The sequence below is a fragment of the Excalfactoria chinensis genome, chromosome Z (assembly GCF_039878825.1).
Source record: "Excalfactoria chinensis isolate bCotChi1 chromosome Z, bCotChi1.hap2, whole genome shotgun sequence".
NCBI classification, from domain to species: Eukaryota; Metazoa; Chordata; class Aves; order Galliformes; family Phasianidae; genus Excalfactoria; species Excalfactoria chinensis.
This window is the reverse complement of record NC_092857.1, coordinates 33,173,617-33,193,286: the sequence shown is the minus strand read 5'-3', so window position 1 is coordinate 33,193,286 and position 19,670 is coordinate 33,173,617. Positions and strand designations below refer to the sequence as shown.

The following is a 19,670-nucleotide window of genomic DNA, read 5'->3' as shown; positions in this document are numbered from 1 at the left end:
CCTCAGTTCCTAGAGCTTGAGAAGACCATAGTTCTTGAACATCAACTCTTCAAAACTCCAATAACACTACAAGAACGTATTTTCTCATTAAATCTATGAAACTATGATGTTACCCTAAAATCAGACTAAGAATGTAAAGAGCCTGAGTCCAGCAATATAGCAAAAATTCCCAATGAAAGATATTCCTTGACTCCTTATTTTAACTGAAACACAATGCACACTGTCTAACCTGTAAACACACTTAATACCATCAAAATGGCACTAAGCAATGGCATTTCAGAAAGAGACTGGTATAGAGTTGCATTCAGAAGCATTCCTGCAAGCTGCGGCCTCCCTGAAGATAAATAAATAAATAAAAATTCCCAGGGTTCCACTTTGTCAAAATTACTCTATATGCATTGGTTTGGACAGGTTTGAGTTTCCTACTACAAGTAAACATTTGTTCTTCAGTTATACTGTTTACCACAAGTACCAGGAATCTAAATATGCCACCTCTCCTCTTCAAACATAGCTTATCTTTTCCAGACCCATGAAAAGAAACTAAGCCTCCATAAATTGTGTAAACTCACAGGTCAAACCACCTGAGAACAGTGCTGTTGGAAAACAGTAGGCCTCTTCCACGCAATATGTTTTTAAAAAACCTCTTTTTGAACATTAAGAAATTGCTACCTAGAGTCAATCCGTATGCGTAGTTATTTGGGAGTCCACTCCTTTTGAACTGCATTTTTCCTATATTCAGGCACCTGTAGTACTTTAAGTCCCAATGACAGAATGCTTCCAGGAGCCGCTTTTAGAGGCAGCTTAAACCAACTCAGTATGTCTCTGCAGCTGTCATGCTTGAATCACAGAACCACAACTACCAGTTTCCTTTCATATTAGATCACAAAAAAAAAAAAAAAAAAAAAAAAAAACAAAAAAAAAACAGAGCTACTACAGAACTTCAGTGATTAAACTCCTTCTTGTGTTTCTCCACAACCTGCAGCTCCACACTGTTCTTTCCACTCTTCCTTAAGTTCACACCACCTGTTTCTCTGCCAGCTGCTTGCACAGCTGCCACAAGTCAGACTTCATATGGATGGACTTCTGCCATTCACTCCATCTCTGGATTTTGCTGTAGAAGGCAGGAGTTAATAGCCCATACTAAGCTGCTCCTTCTATAGACAAAAGTTACCTTGTTACAGCTAGTTTTCTTTGCAAAAATGTCAGGGCAGCTGTGACCTCCAGAGGAAAACTCTACCTAAGGTTTTTGTTATAAGGCAATCTACCATAATAGCAAATAAACAAAACAAAACAAACAAACAAAAAAGATAAGCAGGTATGTATTTGTATAATCCCGATGTAAATAGCAGTGGTGTGACAAATGTAGAAAAATACTCTGTTCTGCAGCAAAGAGTAGAAATATCCAGAGTGTACCTACTCTTTCTGAAAGCTGTTATACCCAACCTATGCCACATTCTTTGATCATTCTTTTTCTTTACATCCTAGAACTCTGAGTACAAAGTAATGGAGCACTATATGCTGTTCTGCATGGTGTTCACTGTACTTTCTATATTAAAGTCATCAATAGCTGTGCTGCCACAACATAAACCTACATACATGCTTTTCTGACACACTGTGCTGAATGCCAGTATAAAGCTTGGTCATTAAACTAGTGCAACTGCTATTATCATACCATTTTCTTTCTTTCCAAGTACAGAGCATCCATTAACATGCCACTGAAAATATACATTCCAGTGCAGCAAACTCCAGTAAGGAAGTTTCAATGTTCACAAAACAATTATCCTACCCACACACACTGGACTTTGGACATAAACCAACACCAACAATGATGCAGCAGTGCTGTCAGCACATGTTTGAAAGCTCCAACAATAGGTAGCTAATTTTCTTTTTTCAGATAAATTCCCTTTGCTCTTGGGCAAAGTGACTGATGCCACAGATAGCCTGTTCAGAACAAGGCAAGGCGCTATTTGTAATACATGAAGAACTGCAAAATGCATTACAATAAGAAATAAGTCATGCCAAACAAGCATAAACATGTTTCGATTACAAGCAGAGATTCTGGAAAACTACAGGTTTCCAGAACAAGAGCACTATGCATTCTGGTCTGATCTTCTACACACTTAAAGTGCTTCAACAGATCTGTTCATGCCTCATTCTTTCTACCAGTTTACTAAATGTCAGGAAGCAGATTAAGGAACTATTGTGTATGACTGATTACACTGCAATGCAAAAGCTGCGCCTATGTCAGCAGATTCTTATAACTCAGTCTGTAAAATATCAGGAAAAAAATAAAAGAGACTGTTGCATACTTATAACTGTGTCACCGTCTTGATCCAGTTATGAATTTCAGAATCTGTATTGTTAGGATGCTTACCAATAATTGCACAAGGCTTTAAGCAAGGTTTTAGTAAATCAAGACATTTTCTTGGACCTTTAAAGTGTTCATGCACATCGCAAATAACATTTCCTTCTGCCAGAGATTTGGGTCAAAACATGACTATTGAAGGAAACTGAAGAAAAGAAGGTCTAAAGAATTCAGATAAGTAAGAAATCTATCACTATTTTAGCTGAGCTAAACAAAATTATAAAGAATCTACTGGAAATATCGCAAGTCCCAGAAATAGAACTGACAGGTCTACATGCTGCTTGTTCTTACAGACTGCTTTATCCTGAATGAAGTCAAAGATTTTTCTCCTGGACAAGTCACAAAAGGGTTTGGTTTGGAAGGCACTTTAAACATCACTTAGTTCCAGTGTCCCTGCCATGGGCATGGCTGTCAGTCACCAGCCCAGCTGCCCCATCCAATCTAGCCTTGAATGCCTCCAGGGATGGAGCATCTACAGCTTATCTGAGCATCCTGTACCAGTGACTCACTGCCCTCTGTGGAAAGAACTTCTTACAAAAAATGAAAGTTCATTTGTAACTGAGATGACCTTAAAAAAAGTGAAAAACAGTCATTATTACAAATTTTTATAATAGCTCTTAAAACTAATCTACATGGATTCAGGACACATTTGAAACACTGGTAATACACAACCAAGAAATAAAGTTTTCAATTATTAATATGATTCCTTCAGGCCTTGGCTGGGACACAGATAATTTTCTTGATAATAACTGGTACAGTACTGTGTTTTGAATCTGTGATGAAAACAGTCTTGTTAACACTCTGATGGTTTACACAAAGCCAAGGACTTTTCAGCTTCTCGTGATGCCCTAACAGTGAGAAGATGGAGTTGTAAAAGGGGACATAGTCAGGACAGCTACCCCACTGGACATAAGCTATACCCTGTAACATTTGACAATGCTCACCAATAAAAGTTGGGGTTAAAGAAGGAAGCGTGTGGGGTGGTGTTCTGAGTGACAGCATTTGCATAAAGAGCCTCACTACACAGGAAATGGCTGGATGTCTGCCTGCCACTGGGAAGCCATGGACAAATTATTTGTTTTGCTCTGCTTTCACACTCAGGTTTTGCCTTACCAAACCATCTTCATCTCAATTCGCAGATATTCTAACTTTCACCTTTGCAATTCTCTCCCCTACTCAGTCGCAAAGAGTGAGCAAGTGGCAGCGTGGAGCTGAGTGCCCAACAGGGTTAAATCACACCTCTTCCTCCCAGCATGAAAAGGCTAGGAACCTCTGTGTGAGTGAAGTAATGTATTCGCAATTATTTTCTATAATTTTCTTCCATGTTTTCCTTATGAAGAAATTGTTCGCAGTTCTTAGTAAGGGGTTCACATTTCTATACACTTCTAGATCAAGCAACAAAAACATTGTTTAATACATATTGATTTGTTAGGCTTTTTTCTCAGTGGATGCGACAAATGGAAAATGCCTCCAAAGCCATAACATTTATTTAACTTTCCTCTATGAGTCACTGAATTTTACATCAGGCATTTTCCATGTATTACTTTTCCTATTTGTATGCACTTGACACATCAACGTGATGAAATCTGTACGGACATAATCCTTGCATGCTATTATGAAAAAAATGAGTGGAGACAATGTAACTAAGCAAAAAGCAAAAATTATTCAGGACAAAGTGATAGTTCACTCTTCAGATGAGACTGAGAAAGGCCCCACCCCATCATTATGCAAAGAAATCATAACCTTTCAGCAAGGTTGTATCAGAACATTACTTATCCATAAGGATTTCACTTGTTTTCAGCTTTACAGCAAGAGCAAGACCCTTTTTCTACTGCTGGGAGATTGAGGCTAAAGAGGCACACTACAGCCTTTTGCTCTGGGAGAAGGCTGAAAAGCTCAAGGAAAACTTAGAAGACCAGATCACATGGCTCATAACAGCATTGCTGTTGAGTCTTCATGTGGAACCAGTGCAGCACACAGCAGGAGACACAAGAGGATGACACTGACTCTTCCTTCCTTCACTAAGACCTCTGCGTTGAAAGCATGATCTTACAGCTGAGACTGAAACTATCAGCATGTTTCAGGATAATTAACTCCTGGGACTAACACCAGAAATTATTTGAACCACCAAGTAAATCTTGGCATCACAAAGCCTTTCTCAACGTCAGTGTTTCTGAACTACAATTTAGTTACCCATTCTTTCTCCGGTTATACTCTTTATTACTTCATTGAACTGCCCCAGATGTGCATGTCATGATGCAACTTATTTGGCTATCAGACCAACTAATGCATCTCCTTAGAAGAACACACCACTGCTACAAATATTCTTGATCAAAGATATACAGCAGTTCCATTTTAGAACGGTTACACAGCTGCCCTTGAGTTAGCAAACCTGGCCTGATCTGAAAACTACAGGAGTATCTTGCCTAAGCATTCCCACTGACGTCAAGGGATGTGGCAGATGGGAGCAAGAGCTGCCTAAGCAGTAGGAAAAGCATCAGCTGAGAAACAAGCTCTTCCCCAAACCAGATTTCTGGAGAAAGTGTCACAGGAAGTCAAAGGACAAAAACTGTCAGTAACTAAGTACAATAAAGCATGATTGAAGAACCTGAATAAGAATTAAAAAAAACAGGGAAATAAAAGTGATGTGAGCAGTTAGAGATAGGTGGGTCTTAACTGCCAACAAGACTTTACCAGAATGAGGTGTCATTGTGAAAGTTTCACAGAAATCTGGAATTAAATGGAAGATGACATGAAATGCCCCTGTCAAACACAGGTCCTGCCAGCTTCACCTTATAAACCTCTTTCTACTTAAATGTAGTTGAGTTCTATTAAAAACAAACAAACAAACAAACAAACCCCCTTCAATGGTGTTATATGGGATATCTTGCAACAATGAGAAACAGGACAAAGTGCAAGGTGTATAAAGAATCTGGCTTATGAGAAGTGGTACCAAATTAAAACCAAAGCACACTACCATTATATTCTTCACGCCTAAGTTTTAGGGTCAAACTTCATTATTTTTTGTTGGTATTAGGAAGCTGGAACATAAATGACAACATGCAGTAACACTGAACTATGGGGTACCCATAACAAGGGATCTTAAACTGAGAACAACTGGGCGTGTGAATATCAGAAAAGAAATTAAACTGCTGTAAGATTCAAGTACAGACAACCAGAAGCTCAGGGGAAAGGGCAGAATTTGGAGATGACACTGAGCTAAGTATGATGTGTGAGATGCACTTCTCATAAAACCACAGAAGAATTGGTGTTGTACCAAGAAGTCTTTACAAGGTTTCCTCTGGAATACTGTGAACTTAGAGTTGAACAGGAACAAAGTAGGGCACATAAGGTAACTGAAGGGAAAAATAGATTCTCCTGTGCAGGGACTACCAAGTTCTGCAGTCTACTCAGGCAGCTATAAGGCTGCATTTATGTCCTCATTGGGCATACAGTTTTTCTACTTTTCCAGAACTAAATGTCAGAAGTAATTAAGACTTCAGTATACTGGAGTCATAAGCAGAGAAACCAAAGAAAATTTCCAACTGAAAAAAAAAAACAACAAAAACAAAACAACACCCACACATTTTCTCAAACATTGTTTTCGTTTCATTTCTGAGAAAATTATTTAGAATGGTAAAGCCCCCAGATACCTAAAATGTAGTTGCCAACAAAAGGAGTGAGGAGGGGGAAAAGAAACAGCTTACTCTTCCTGACTCTGCTAGCAATGCTGTAGGAAACGCTGAAAAATAATATCTCCTAATTTATGACATATACTGTAGGAGCATGTGGACCTTAACGTTACATTACAGAGATGTATCACTACTTCTTAAGTGAATATGTGTCAAGGAAAATGACCATATCCGTTAAGTACAAATTGGCTTGTGTAAGTATGTATGTATGGACATACGTATCTCACCTTAGTTAACAACAGTTTTTGATGGTTCTAAACATTGCCACTCCCAGAGAACCACTGAGAGATAATCAAAACCAATACCACCTACCACCTATCTCTAAAGAGCCTCATGTTGCCACTATGGATGCATGATATTGCACCAAATATGTCACCTCTTAAACACTATTTCTCTTACCAGAAAAAAAAAGGTGCACTCCAGCAAAACACAGAAGAGGTGTTAAAGCCAGTTTGTAGCTCAGGCATATGGCATAAACATTCAAAGCATTTGGGAACTCATCATACTAAATTTCTGACAACTGTTTGTGTACAGAGCTAAGAGCAAAGAATTTCCTCCAATCTTTCAAGAATGTATATTTTAAAACCATGCTGAATTAGCTTATAACTTCACAGAAGAAATTATTTTCAAGGAATCCACAAACATGCCTTGTTCGTTCTTGTATTTAGTTCTGTGGTATAGTTCACTTACAGCAGGTATAAGTTATGAATATAAAAGGAAAAGCACGAAATTGAAAGGTTGTAAATCTTCTTTTACCTTTTTGTATGTTTTCTCTTCATTTGGCTTTCCAGCAGTAACATCTCCACTTTCAGTAACAGACGACATCTAGTAAAAGAAGCTTAAGTTACAACTTAAATACTTGCTTTGGAAAAACAAGTGTTTGGAAAGATATCATGCAACTTATTATCCATGTTTTGCTAAGTTCAAACTTTTAGAGTACCGCAAACTATCAAGATTGGTGACAGCTCATGAGAATTCTCTTCCACTGAAGATATCTTAAGCTCTCCTCTTTTCCTTGCTTAACACAACATCCCAAAGAGCAGAAAGTAAATATTTTGTTTATAATAACCTCTTTCCTTCTCAGAGGGGTAATTCAAACTACTGTGGCATGTCCTACTCTCCTACTGCAACTAAAATTCACTCTTCATTTGAAATATTAGACTCATTGCCAATTCCCTCATTATGTTTTACACAGACTATTTTACATGTTTCTTTCTTTGAATAAAAAGCAATACGTTTTCAAGTATAACACACTACCTATAGTCCTTGCCCTATTTGCTCCTGATTATTTCTTGTTCTACTACCTCTACGTACTTAAAATTCCTCAGCTCTAAGACAAGTGTCCCAGACTTGGTCTGTTAGGAGATACTGTAAGCAGAAACACGATATCCCAGTTCCATGCAACCAACACATTCAGCAAGAGCCAGTTTCATCAATTCTTTACTAAAAAGGTGAATACTTTTACTATGAACACTGAACTACTGTACAGTTGTCATCTACTCTATGGCCCTGACCCAAATAAACCTTCATTTTTTCTCCATCCAAGTGTGCAGGCTCCAATCACACTTGACCTCTTGTAGCCCCACTGCTTTCACCTATAGTCCACACAGAGACAAAGCAACCGCAGCTCTCCACACCAAGGGTTATCAGCTGCCAAGAGCAGCTGTGTATGTTCATGTTGATCCACTCATAGTGGCAGGGATGGGACTGCTGCTATTGCTATCATTGTGACTGCCACCAGCATGTTCCTCTGCTGCTGATGAGGACACACTGCACTGGGCCTACCACAGCGTACACAATATCTGTTGTTAGTTCCATAGATGAATTCAATTACCGTTTCTCTAAGTAATTGCATAAATACTAACACAGCATCTGTCAGTAACTACAGAATTTACAGGACAAATTATCATTTTTTCAACAGCTTTTCTCTACAGGTACTTGACTTTCAAGTATCAATAGTATTTTAAACTATCTTTCAATGAACTTGTCTCAGTTTCTGAATTACTTGACCTGTGAACTCTTTATAGAAAAGCAATGAGAAAAGCAATGTCTGTTTATCAGATGCTGTATGCTGACAATCAAGATGCGCTTCACAGTACAGAAGGATAACATTCAGTTGACTGACCAGACACAACACTTACGGGAACTGACAGGAATTTTATCTCCCTGTGTTGTCTTTCTGAGTTACGTCAACAACGCAATTCTCTTTCAAAGCTAATATTAATTTTCCTTCTGTTTCCTATAGATTTCAATAAAATAGATAAGTTGGTCACATTCATACAGTCTTTGAACTGCTGTATTTTGAAGACATTTTTCTGAAACCTTCTTCAAAAATTAATGTAAGAGAAGAATGTTGTTTTCCCTCCTGAACCACTGTGCAACCAAGCACCCAGCAAGTCTGCAGTACAAAACAAGATATCAGACAGATCACCTTGGGAGGGATTTTACATGCAAACTAAAAGGAAAACATTCAAGCTATATCCAGCACACAACGCTGAGTCAACATGAACACTTTTTTCTCCACACCAGTATGCAGCTGTGCAAGAAGATGCAGCAATAAAATCCTGCTCCTCAGCAGATTGCATGAGATGAAGTTCAAAGGAACAATGACAGGCAAAACTAAAAGGCTGGTGGTGCAGACAGTCAGTGGCATTTCCAAGCGACCTGAAGCCTTCGGCTATTCTGACACACACTACATCCCTGCCACAAGAGATACTGACACTGCATTTTGTCATGCTGTAAAATAATTTTACATCAGGAACAAGGGAATAAGTTAGAGATCACATGGATCAGACACTTTGAGTGTGGCTGTCAAAAGTAAACCCAACAAAAATAAAAGAAGCAAACACATGCACTCAAATGAACCCAACCAAAAAAGCAGCAGAACACAAAACGATACTAGATTTTGCCAACATTTTCATAAATGGATGTATACATACCCTTATGAAAAACAGGGCAAGTCATCTGGAGCTGAGAGCAATGATCAAGTCACTCATTAGTGTTATTTTGCAGAATCTGTTAAAAGAAAAATTGATCATCATTATGCCATTACAGATGCACATTTGACAGAACAGGTTAGGATTTCCTTTTTCCCATTGTTCTTCACCCCAGGTAAGTATCCTGCTAGACGCAGCACTATTCACTATAACTAACACTACTCACTATAGCTAACACTATTCAAGAATAGTAGTCACCAGTAGTTCAGGTACTAATAGGTCACCTAAAATACTTCGGAATCTTGTTATGTTACACTTGGTAAAATTAGTACAGTCCAACTTGCCTTCAGATGCTGCTGCCATGGCACCAGCACCTCCACTGTAAAACTATAGAGCAGTAGATATACATGATGTTGAACACTGTGAAAACTAAATGCTGTCTTTGAAGAAGAGTTTTAAAATTAAATACTAAACCACCCCCATCCCATGGCATAGCCTAGATTCCTAACCCTCCAAAGGACAATAAATTATAAGGAATAGGCATGATAGTTTGGAGGGATGCATACTGAATAGTTGTACATAACAAACTCATTGTGAATGCTTTTAACAGTGATATTAGTTATATTAATCATATATATGATGATATATATCATCATATTTTCTGTGAATAATTATGTTGAGGTGAGCTATTTCACAGTTAAAATGGCTTTAATATGCATGCAATAGAATATTAAATAATTTGACACCTCCCTGGAATGATCGTGTCCTCCCATATTACAGAACTATTCTAAGCCACATCACTAAACATAGTCCTCAATTTAATTTCTCAGCCATACTGGGAGAATACAAATCTGATTTGCCCTTAATCAGTACAAATTGTATGGATCTAAATATTGATTAGAAAAAATAAAACCACAGCCTTTATTCACCAAATTTAATTTTCCCATTATCTGAAAAGTATCCATAACATAAAAGACTTCTGAACAGTATTCTCCACTCATTCAGGGATGCAGACTAAAAAAATCATTCCTGAGATTAAGTACATAAAGAAACAACAACCAAAAAGAAGCACAGAACACTGGCTTTTCTGAGAACAAAGCCACACTCCCTCAGAAGTCTTTTCTTATGTCATGTACTAGCATTTTTCTGCTGCAGCTAGCTACACTGTACATCTTAGCCTTCAAGCAATGAATGAATTTCTTCACTTAGATATGTAATGACATCATCCTACAAATGAAAGGCAACTCAGTTCTGACAGCTATTAGTTTATCTAGCTTGTCCATTCTTACAAATTTAATGTCATCAGCTGATTCATGTTTGTGGCTCTACCATTACACAAACATAGACTTTAAGAACTTCTGTTAAAACTATTTCAGTAGCTTGAATAAGATGGTCTTTCCATGCTGACCCCTGGGTACAACTGTCAAAACAAGCCCACAAATCACTGCCCTCCAAACAATCCCAAAAGCTCATTGGTACAGTAAGTTCTTCTACTTCTCCCAAAGCCTCTTAAATTATGATCTAACATACACAACAAAAGCCAAACCTGAAAGCGGCACCTGAATTTTCTTTCGGTAACATATTAGCCGAAGAATACACTCATGCCAGACACGGCCAAAAAGCTTGTTCTTAATTTGCTGACTATACTGGGGACAAACAACTCATTCATATGAAAAAACACATCTGTAATCCTGACAAAAATAGGAAAACAGCAAGATCCCAGCTGCAGTATAACTGCCAAATATGAAAAGTCACACACCACGAAGAGAGTAATTTTTTCTTACCTACGCCAGTTTATTCTACTCCTAAAGGTACCTACAATGATTTCGGCTCTTAGCCTTTAGAAAAACACATCCCACCATTCTAACTTAACTGCAGCTGTTGAACATCTTTCAAGGCCTTCACTAGGACAAACATCTCATATTCCACGCAAAATTCTTCAGCAAAGCGAGTGTAACTTTGTGTATTATCTCCATGCTCAGCAGTAGCAGTGACACAGGGTGCCTCCCTCTGCTGCTCTATGCTGTGTGTATTAACAGCTGCTGGTTCAGCCCTACTGAGCTTTGGCAACAAGATAGGTCACAACTTACTACTTCTGGGACCCAGTTCCAGCCCAAGCTATGGTGGCTGACTGGTGGACTGACCAACTGCAATGGCAGGAAACTGCCATATCTGATGCACTGGTCTCTGCATGGGTGTGAGACAGGCAAGCTCACAATGCAGCAAGGTTGGGCAGGGGCTGAGGAAGAAAGCATCTAGTTGCCCAAATACTGCAGATATTCAGTGAAGGACTGCGCTGAGCTGCTCGGGACACCACAGTTCCTAGCTCATGACATGAAAAAGAAACAAAGTCCAGTAGAAGTTTAAAGAGCACTGTTGAACACAGAAAGATAAAGCAGTGAATCCTCCACTTATTAACTAACAGAAACCACAATTTCCGTGATTCTGAGGAGGTTTCCTACAGCACTGTAGGGGTGAGGTTTGCAGGCCAGCATCTGGTCCAAAGCAGGCTGCACTGACCACATTGTTGGGCTGTGACAGCCCAGGGCAGCAGCAAACAGCTGCCCACCCATTTCATATCATTTATTTTTCCATGTTCCTTGCAGGGCAGAAGTCATCCATTCTGACAGACTGTAAGCAAATAGCTGCTTGTATGTAAGCTGAGTTCCTTAGGCCCACCTCACCAGCACTAACAGTTTGATGACCTTTTAGCTCAATTTTAAGTAAACACTAGCATCCTTTCCAACTTCACTGAAAGTAGACTTCCATCAGAAGTGCTGTAATTAGGATCCTACAGGCCTCATGCACAGATAAAACAAAAATCTAGTTCTGTTTGATTTCTACTGTAAAAAAGAACATTCTTCATTCCTTCACAAAGCACATTTCTCAGCATCCTCCTATCATTTTCTTACATAAATCACACGTTCCAGCTGAAAGCCATGCAGCTTCTTACTGCAATCACTGCCTTGTCTGGGCTGATAGTCAAAATCTGTTTTTATTTCCTAGGTGGGAAAAGCAGCCGCCATGATGGTGTGGGGCAGCAGGTGGCTGCAGGGCAGGCTGGGCCAGGCTAAATGGTTGGCATAATGTTTCATTTTAAATATGAAGAGTGAAAAACACAGCAAATAAATGCAAAACAAAATGACCCTTATTTCCCAGTGGACACGAGGAAAATACTGGAAGTATATACATAACACTTTGCCAACCCCCGTGCTATAACACTGAGGTAGCATCTGATAACATAACCAGGAATATCACAACAATTTCACTGCAAGACTCTCTTTTACAGGTAAAAACTGCCCCGTTATACTTTTTCTCGTGGTGGTAGCTGTGAAATGTACCTTGTCAAGTCACTTCCTCAGTTCAGTACAAAGACCTGCAGATCTATCTGGTACCGTACTTCCACCAAGCCATACTGGGAACAGAATCAAAGCACTGCCAGGCTTCCTCTCCAGGGTGAAACTGGAAATCTTTGTTACACAATGATGCAGGAAGCAGAAAAACTTCTAAAACAAATTTGGTCCACAGAGGAAGAAAGTCATCAACACCTACAAGCCGCTCTCTTTCTAAGTACTTTTCTCCTGAAATGACCTTGAATGCTCAGAACTTGTTCAGGACATTGCATTCCACCTCTCATTGATGCCAGCCAACAGCAGATGTGTTGAACCGCTTTGAACCTCCTCAAAACACACTCTGCACTTTCAAACCTTTTTCGTTCATTTTTTCCTTAACCAAACCCTCTCGAGTTATTAACAGTAAGGTTCACCGACCAGACAACAGGCGTAATAGATGCAACTGCTTTTTCACTGCTCTATCATTTCTCAGTTTCAGAGGCTGCCATCTAACAGGAAGCTCGGCCAGTGCCAGGAAGTCCAAAAAGATATCTGTACAAAAGACTTTCATGAACTGCCATGTTCTCACACTACCCCAGGGGGAGGCTGGGGGAAGAGTGTCTCCAAGAACAAAAGACACTAATTAATTATCTTATTAAAACTAATTCTCTGACCTGTTTGTGAATGAGAATGACCAAGACTGGAGCTTACACCTCCTTAAACACTGAACAATTCTCACAGACAACGCAGTGAAAGTCTCCCTTCTATCTGCATTCTCTGACAACCACTGTGATATATACAGTAACCAGTAGCATTTTTCTTTATTAAGTGTCATCTCAATTTCCCCGTTTTTCCATGAAACTCGCTAGAACTCTGGACCACAATCAGAATTTGTTCACGTTAATCAATCAGCCAAAACTGACAATACCTTTCCTGTTCTATCTGCAGCAGAATTTGAACAGTAGGATTATTTTTAAGATTATGTGCAAAGGAAGAAACTTGGCACACACAAGACATCCTCTGATAAACATACAAGTTTTGCACATACATCTTGTTTCCATAGGAAAGCAAGTTAAAAATACCAGCATACATGGGTGTCCCTGGGAACAGGAACTGAAGAAGGGACCTCGAAGATTTTTTTGCATTATGCTATTTTCAGAACACTCAGAAGGTAGATGAAACTTTAACACGAAGTGAGAAGTGTGACCTAAATTGTTAGAACTTGTCAGAATTCATATTATTCCCAGACAGAAGGTACATTTTAGTTTCCTTAGAGATATTTTTTTTCTTTTCATTATTTAACTGCTTCTGTTCAAAGGTGAGTGGACAATTCAGAGCTGTTCTTAACCCCCTGCAAGCAGTGCTAGGTGTTGTGCCAATTAGCAAACATAAACAACTGAAAGAAAGTATAAGTTGCTGTAATGAAGAAAGATGATAGGCAACATAGGAGACATACTACAGCTTTCTGAATGGTCATCATAAGTTAAGCCCATCACCAAATAGCTCATATTTTAAGTTCAGTGAAAGTTCTTTACACATGTCAGGACAGACAAAGAGCCCTGAAGTAAAAAATGAGATAGTTTATGTGGACATCCAGTGATAAGAAATACATATACACAAGTGGTATATTGTTTTTAAGTATTCTGGACACCAGTCTGTGAAACACAATCACCCCATTACAGCAGAAATCCTGTAGCTATGATCAAACATTCTTGTACACCCACATCCCTTAAATATTCAGAGTAAAAAAGCTAGTATTTACAAACTGCTATATCTTCAGACAGTCTAAATATACTGCAATGCACAGGACAACCATTAGAAGTTCTGAAAATAGCTTAAATTCTGAAAAAACTCTGTTTACTAAATCTCAAAATTCAAGAACTACAATCAGAGCTATAGACCTATCTGACCCTAATGGCTTTTCAGCTTCTTTAATGTCTAGTGTCATCAACTGCCATGGCTCCAGCTCTTCCCAGGAGCATGGAGTATCTCTCTGCCTTTCCAGAATGAAAGTAGAGGAAAATTTCTACTGAATCAGAGGTACAACTAATTTAACCTGCTAGAAATCCACCAGAAAAGAACACTGTGTGAACTGTAAAAGAGAAAGAATGAGGAGAAAGAAGAATTAGTTGTTATTCTGTCAAGCTTCCCTCCCAACCTCCAAACTGGTTACAGTTGTTTTAGATGAGACTGCAAGTCATACCTTCTGGGTGAAATCTGTGGTAGTACTGTAAAGGTTTTTGCATTACTCAAAAATTGAAAAGGTTTCTCATTTCATCTTTAGGATGACCAATATAAAGAGCTAAAAGCCACAAGAGCTGAAAAAGCTGATCAGAAAATGAACAGTCTGTTATGACTCTTACCTTACCCCCTCCCCCCCCTTGCCCCCAAGAAAAGAATTATTCCTAAAATGCACCTTATTTCATGCAATTTTAATCTCTAGTTAATATATATATTCTAATTAATTCTGCTGTTCTGTCTGAAAAATTACAAGGGCATGCAAATAACACAGCAAGCAAAATGATGAAGCATATATTCAGATGAAGCATATCTGAAATGGAAAAAAAGAAACTGCTTCTTCTCATGGCCTCCAAAATGACTGCAGCACAAAGGCCGCAGAGAAAAACACAAGCAAAAGGGGTCATAAAACTGCCAAACTGTTCACACCATTAAACCATCTCAACTGTTCATACCACCTTTATTTAACTAGCGTAATATCTCACTTGTAATTAAGTGAACTGACAGATTTTTAGAGTATCAGTAACAAAGATGAGCACAGGACTGACATTCTGAGGCTCTATTTGATTCCCTCAGCACCTCCCATTTACAAGAATAATGTATAACAGCTGGATTAAAGCAGACAAAAAATAAAGAAAGCAATAGAAAAAGTGGTATTAGTTTGTAGGCTGAATTTGAGATTTATCAGAGCAGTCTGTACTTTGAAATGATATGCTTCTTTCATAAGGCTTAATTTTACTGCAGGAAGCATCACATCATCTATCTGCCTGTAGCTTCCAGAAAGGGAAAGCACATAAGAAGGTAGAATACCAGCAAATATCACTTCAATCAAAGTTTAGAAATGCTCAGAATACAGTTTGACTGCCAGGGAGATTTGAAAGTTTACAAAAGCCTTGCCCTCTTCCGTTTAAGGTGGTGTTTCTATTGCTTGAAGCTGCTTTTTAGAGTGAAACACAGCATGTGTGCAATAAACACATGGAAAAAATCCACAACAACGGCATAAGTTGCATATTCTATTTTCTACCACAAATCACAATATTTGTTTGAAAACAACCTACTTTTATTTTTCAGGTGGAAACTTGCTGAAAAGCAACAGAAATTAAACAGCAAATTTGAGAAATTAAGCATGTCTTACAAACTTTGAAACGCAGCATACAGTGCTCCTGCGACGAAGCTTTGTTTTTGAGGTACTACATCTCACAGGTAACTTGAATGTCCTCTTTTAAGTGTTCATTTTTTGTTTGTCTACGTCTTTAACTTCTTCCATAAACTTTAAAATTCAGAACTGAACTCTGTCTTCCTTGCCCAAAGCCATGAATTCACTCTTTCCAAAAGCACAGAAGTCTCTCTTTCGCATCTTTCCAAACATTACCTATAAAAGCAGTGCAAACTTTGTACTGCATTGTAGATGCTGTTCATTCATTAAGAACTACGGGACTTGAACTACTGCTTGCGGCACCGGAGGGCCCGGGTTCGAATCCCCCCTGTGGCGCAGGGGTAGAAGTGCCGCTTCGCTACACAGGGGGCTCGAAACCCGGGAGTTGGACTCGATGATCTCTAAGGTCCCTTCCAACTCGCACGATACTATGATACTATGATACTATGACTTGTCCAAATCACTGAAATTAGATGAGTAATCAGAAAGAACAAACATTTGATCCCTGACATAACTGACGTCATATGTGTATTCTGTAAAAACTGCTAACAAGCCCTCCTTTTACAAAGTGAAATGGCCTCATAAATTTCTCATTATTTTGTAACAGCCCGAAGACACACAAAATACAAAGGCTTATTTGCAATAGCCAAAGAAGGTTTTCCATTTCTTGTGTTTATCACAATTCTAAATGCTAACACTAGCTTATAGGAGACTATCATTCTGTCTAGCAGTCAACTGCACTTACAAGGTTGAAGACGTCTGACAACAAGAAACCTCGGCTGAGCTGTGCTCCATTACTTTAGGAACTTCAAAATGACTATGGTCCTAAGGCTATTAACGCATATCGCTTTGAGATAACAGTACCACATAGTGCTTACTCTTTAACAATTACTCCCACATACTGGGATAAATAGTTGATTAACAAAGCAAAGAATACAATCAGAGGAAAAATTCTTCTATATTTGGCTTTGATAGTACATGGAAAATTGAATGACAGGAATCACATGACACACAGCAGCCATGATACATGTAAAGAAAGTAAGGCAAGCAGCACTGCTCCTGGAATTGGGAAGTACGATCCAAGTAGAACAGTGTCACATACAAGGGGAAAAAAGAGATCAGTGTAAGTGTTACCTGTTTCCTACAGGAATGATGCTAACAGAGATGCAAACAACCCAAGCTTGCTGGGTGAGGATTATCCTCGAAAGAGGAGTTTTAGAGGTTTTCAGACCACTTTATCAGTCTGAAACTCCAGAAAGCACTATTCAGAAAATGGAGGATAGCTCAAAAGGCTGAGCACAAGCATAAACTGTATTGACTGCAACATGCTGGACCAAAAGCAAATAGCAAAGGAGTGGAAAGAGACAGAAATTGAGGGGGACAACAGGCAGCAAAAAAATAGTATTTTGGACACAATTTTTCTAGGTACTCTTCACAAAGATTTAAAAAAATAATGCATCATTGTTGTCACTGAACTTCAAAATATACAATACGCCTTTGCAAAGCCTTCACAGAATTTGAACGGGCATGCTAAGTGGCTGGAAACTAACTGTAATGAGGTTAAGCACTCTAAATAGAGACACTATGGGATTTTTTTCAAGTTTTAACAAGTAAGACTCACAACTACAAGAGCTCAACACAATCTTTGTTTAGAAGTTAAGAGTGAAATTTGCAAGTATTCTTGCTGTTAGCACAAAGAAGACATGACAATAAAGAACAAACTGAGTCCAACACTGTCTCTTTCTCCAGAATGTTATTACATGTAGCGTTTAGCAGATCTGAAGTGGATGCAGTGATAATGCTACAGTCAAGTTTTCAAAAGGATCACATGAAACATTCTCCCAAGCTTAAGAGAAAATATCCAGTTTGCATGAAGCTGCTCTGTAGAATTAGTAAATTTAGGCTGTAGTACTTCACCCAGGTTTAAGTACTAAACTTAAGGAAAAGTTAATTACATCTCAGATAATCAAGGGGTAAGAACAAGAATGATCAGGTATTTAAAATGGGAACTATGCAGGTAGATGTGAAAGAAAAGCTCAGTCGCCTTTACACTAATTCACACAGCACAGGCAGTGAACAGGAGGAGCTGGAGGCCACTGTGCATCCAGAAAGCTACGATATAGTCACTACCATGAGAACATGGTGGGATGACTCACACAACTGGAGCGCTGTGATGGATGGCTACTGACTCCAAAAAGAGATAGGAAAGGCAATGGTGTAGCCCTCTATGTTAAGAAAGAATGTGTATGTATGGACATTACTGATGGTGATGATAGGGTTGGGAGCTTATGGGCCAGAATAAAAGCAAAGGCCAATAAGATCTTATCATGGGAGTCTGCTACAGGCCACCCAACTAAGACAAAGAGATGGACAAGACACTTCATAGACAGTTGTGTGAGGTCTCAAGGTCTCTCCCCTTTGTTTCTGTGGGGGATGCAAAGGTTGGATGCTGTCTGGGGCACAGTGTACATGAGATGCTAGATTTCTTGATGCTGAACCACAGTAAGCAGAACTGCCATCTTGAATTCTGGAGGGCATACTTTAACCTCTTTGGGACCATGGTTGAGAGGGTCCCTTGGGAGGTAATTTTGGAGAGCATGGGAGCCCAGGAAGGCTGGGAATACTTTGAGGAAGTTATTTTAAAGGTGCAGGAGCTGACCATTCCCAAGTCATGGAAGATGAATTGATGGGCAAGGAGGCCAGACTGGCTGAACAGAGATCTCTGGCTGGAACTGAAGAGCAAAAGGAAAGTTTATGGTCTCTGGAAGAGTGGGCAAGCTGCTTATGATGATTACATGTACATAGTGAAGCTGTGCAGGGAAAAACTTAGGAAAAGCCAAAGCCCAGCTAGAACTCAACTTGGCCACTAAGATAAAGGACAACAATAAATATTTCCAAAAATACATCAACAGCAAGAGAATGGCTAGGCAGAATCTCCATCCCTTGTTGGATGCCGAGGGCAACTTGGTGACCAAGGATCAGTGTGCCCCGGTGGCGCAGCGGTAGAATTCCCCTCTGCAACACCAGGGGGCCCGGGTTCGAATCCCCCCTGTGGAGCAGGGGGTAGAAGTGCCGCTCTGCTACACAGAGGGCTCGAATCCCGGGAGTTGGACTCGATGATCTCTAAGGTCCCTTCCAACTCGCACAATACTATGATACTATGATACTATGATGATATGATCAGGATAAGGCTGGGCAGCTGTGCCAGTGCTTCATCCTATGAGGAAAGACTTCCTATTTAATATCTAATTTAAATCTACCCTCTTTTAATTTTAAACCATTTTCCCTTTCCTATCACTACCAGGCTATATAAAAAGTGAGTCCCCTCCTTTATAAGCAGAGTGGGACAATCACGTCTCTCCTTCTGTTAGCCACCCCTCTTCTGATGCAGCCCCAGATACTGTTGCCTTTTCAAGCTTTAAGCAAGCAGTGTTGGCTCAGGTGCAGTTTGTACTGGTATCTGGGATTGTCCTGACCCAAGCGCAACACTTTGCACATGACCTTGTTGAACTTCACTAGGTTCAGATGGGTTCACTCTTTGAGCATATCCGGGTCCCTCTGAATGGTGTCCCCTCCCTTCTATTATGTCAGTAGCTAGGTATACTCCGCAAACTTGCTGAGGGTGCAAGTTGATGATGATCTATGTCATGGTTATCCAGCCCTTGGCTGCTTGGGCCACACTGACTGAAGAATTATTATTTTGGGCCGTACACATGTAAGGCTGCTCCAAAAATAATGTCTCCTATTTATTTCCATGGAAACTACAACAGATACAATGAGCACACTAATTCTATTTGATAGAGAAGAATTCTCAGCTGTTGCTGTCACCACTGCTGAAACATACCACTAATGGCCTCACTGTGCTCACATCCACTGTCTGGTCCCCATTAATGTTCAGCAAGTAGCAATAATGTCAGCTCTGTACACTCCATTTGAAAGGTAACATACTTA

The 19,670-nt window shown here is 39.4% G+C and overlaps 1 protein-coding gene across 4 annotated transcripts in view; it reads right to left on the bottom strand.

Annotated features, from left to right (window-relative positions):
* The window catches only part of PIP5K1B (phosphatidylinositol-4-phosphate 5-kinase type 1 beta), a 95,349-nt gene that overhangs the window by 48,642 nt on the left and 27,037 nt on the right, over positions 1–19,670 (bottom strand). For all 4 annotated transcript variants that reach the window (XM_072360273.1, XM_072360276.1, XM_072360274.1 and 1 more), the window contains 2 exons: positions 8,997–9,072; positions 6,814–6,882 (listed from right to left, as the gene is read on the bottom strand). In XM_072360273.1, coding sequence (XP_072216374.1) covers positions 6,814–6,882 — 69 coding nt within the window. In that variant the 5' untranslated portion in view covers positions 8,997–9,072. The remainder of the gene's footprint in view (positions 1–6,813; positions 6,883–8,996; positions 9,073–19,670) is intronic.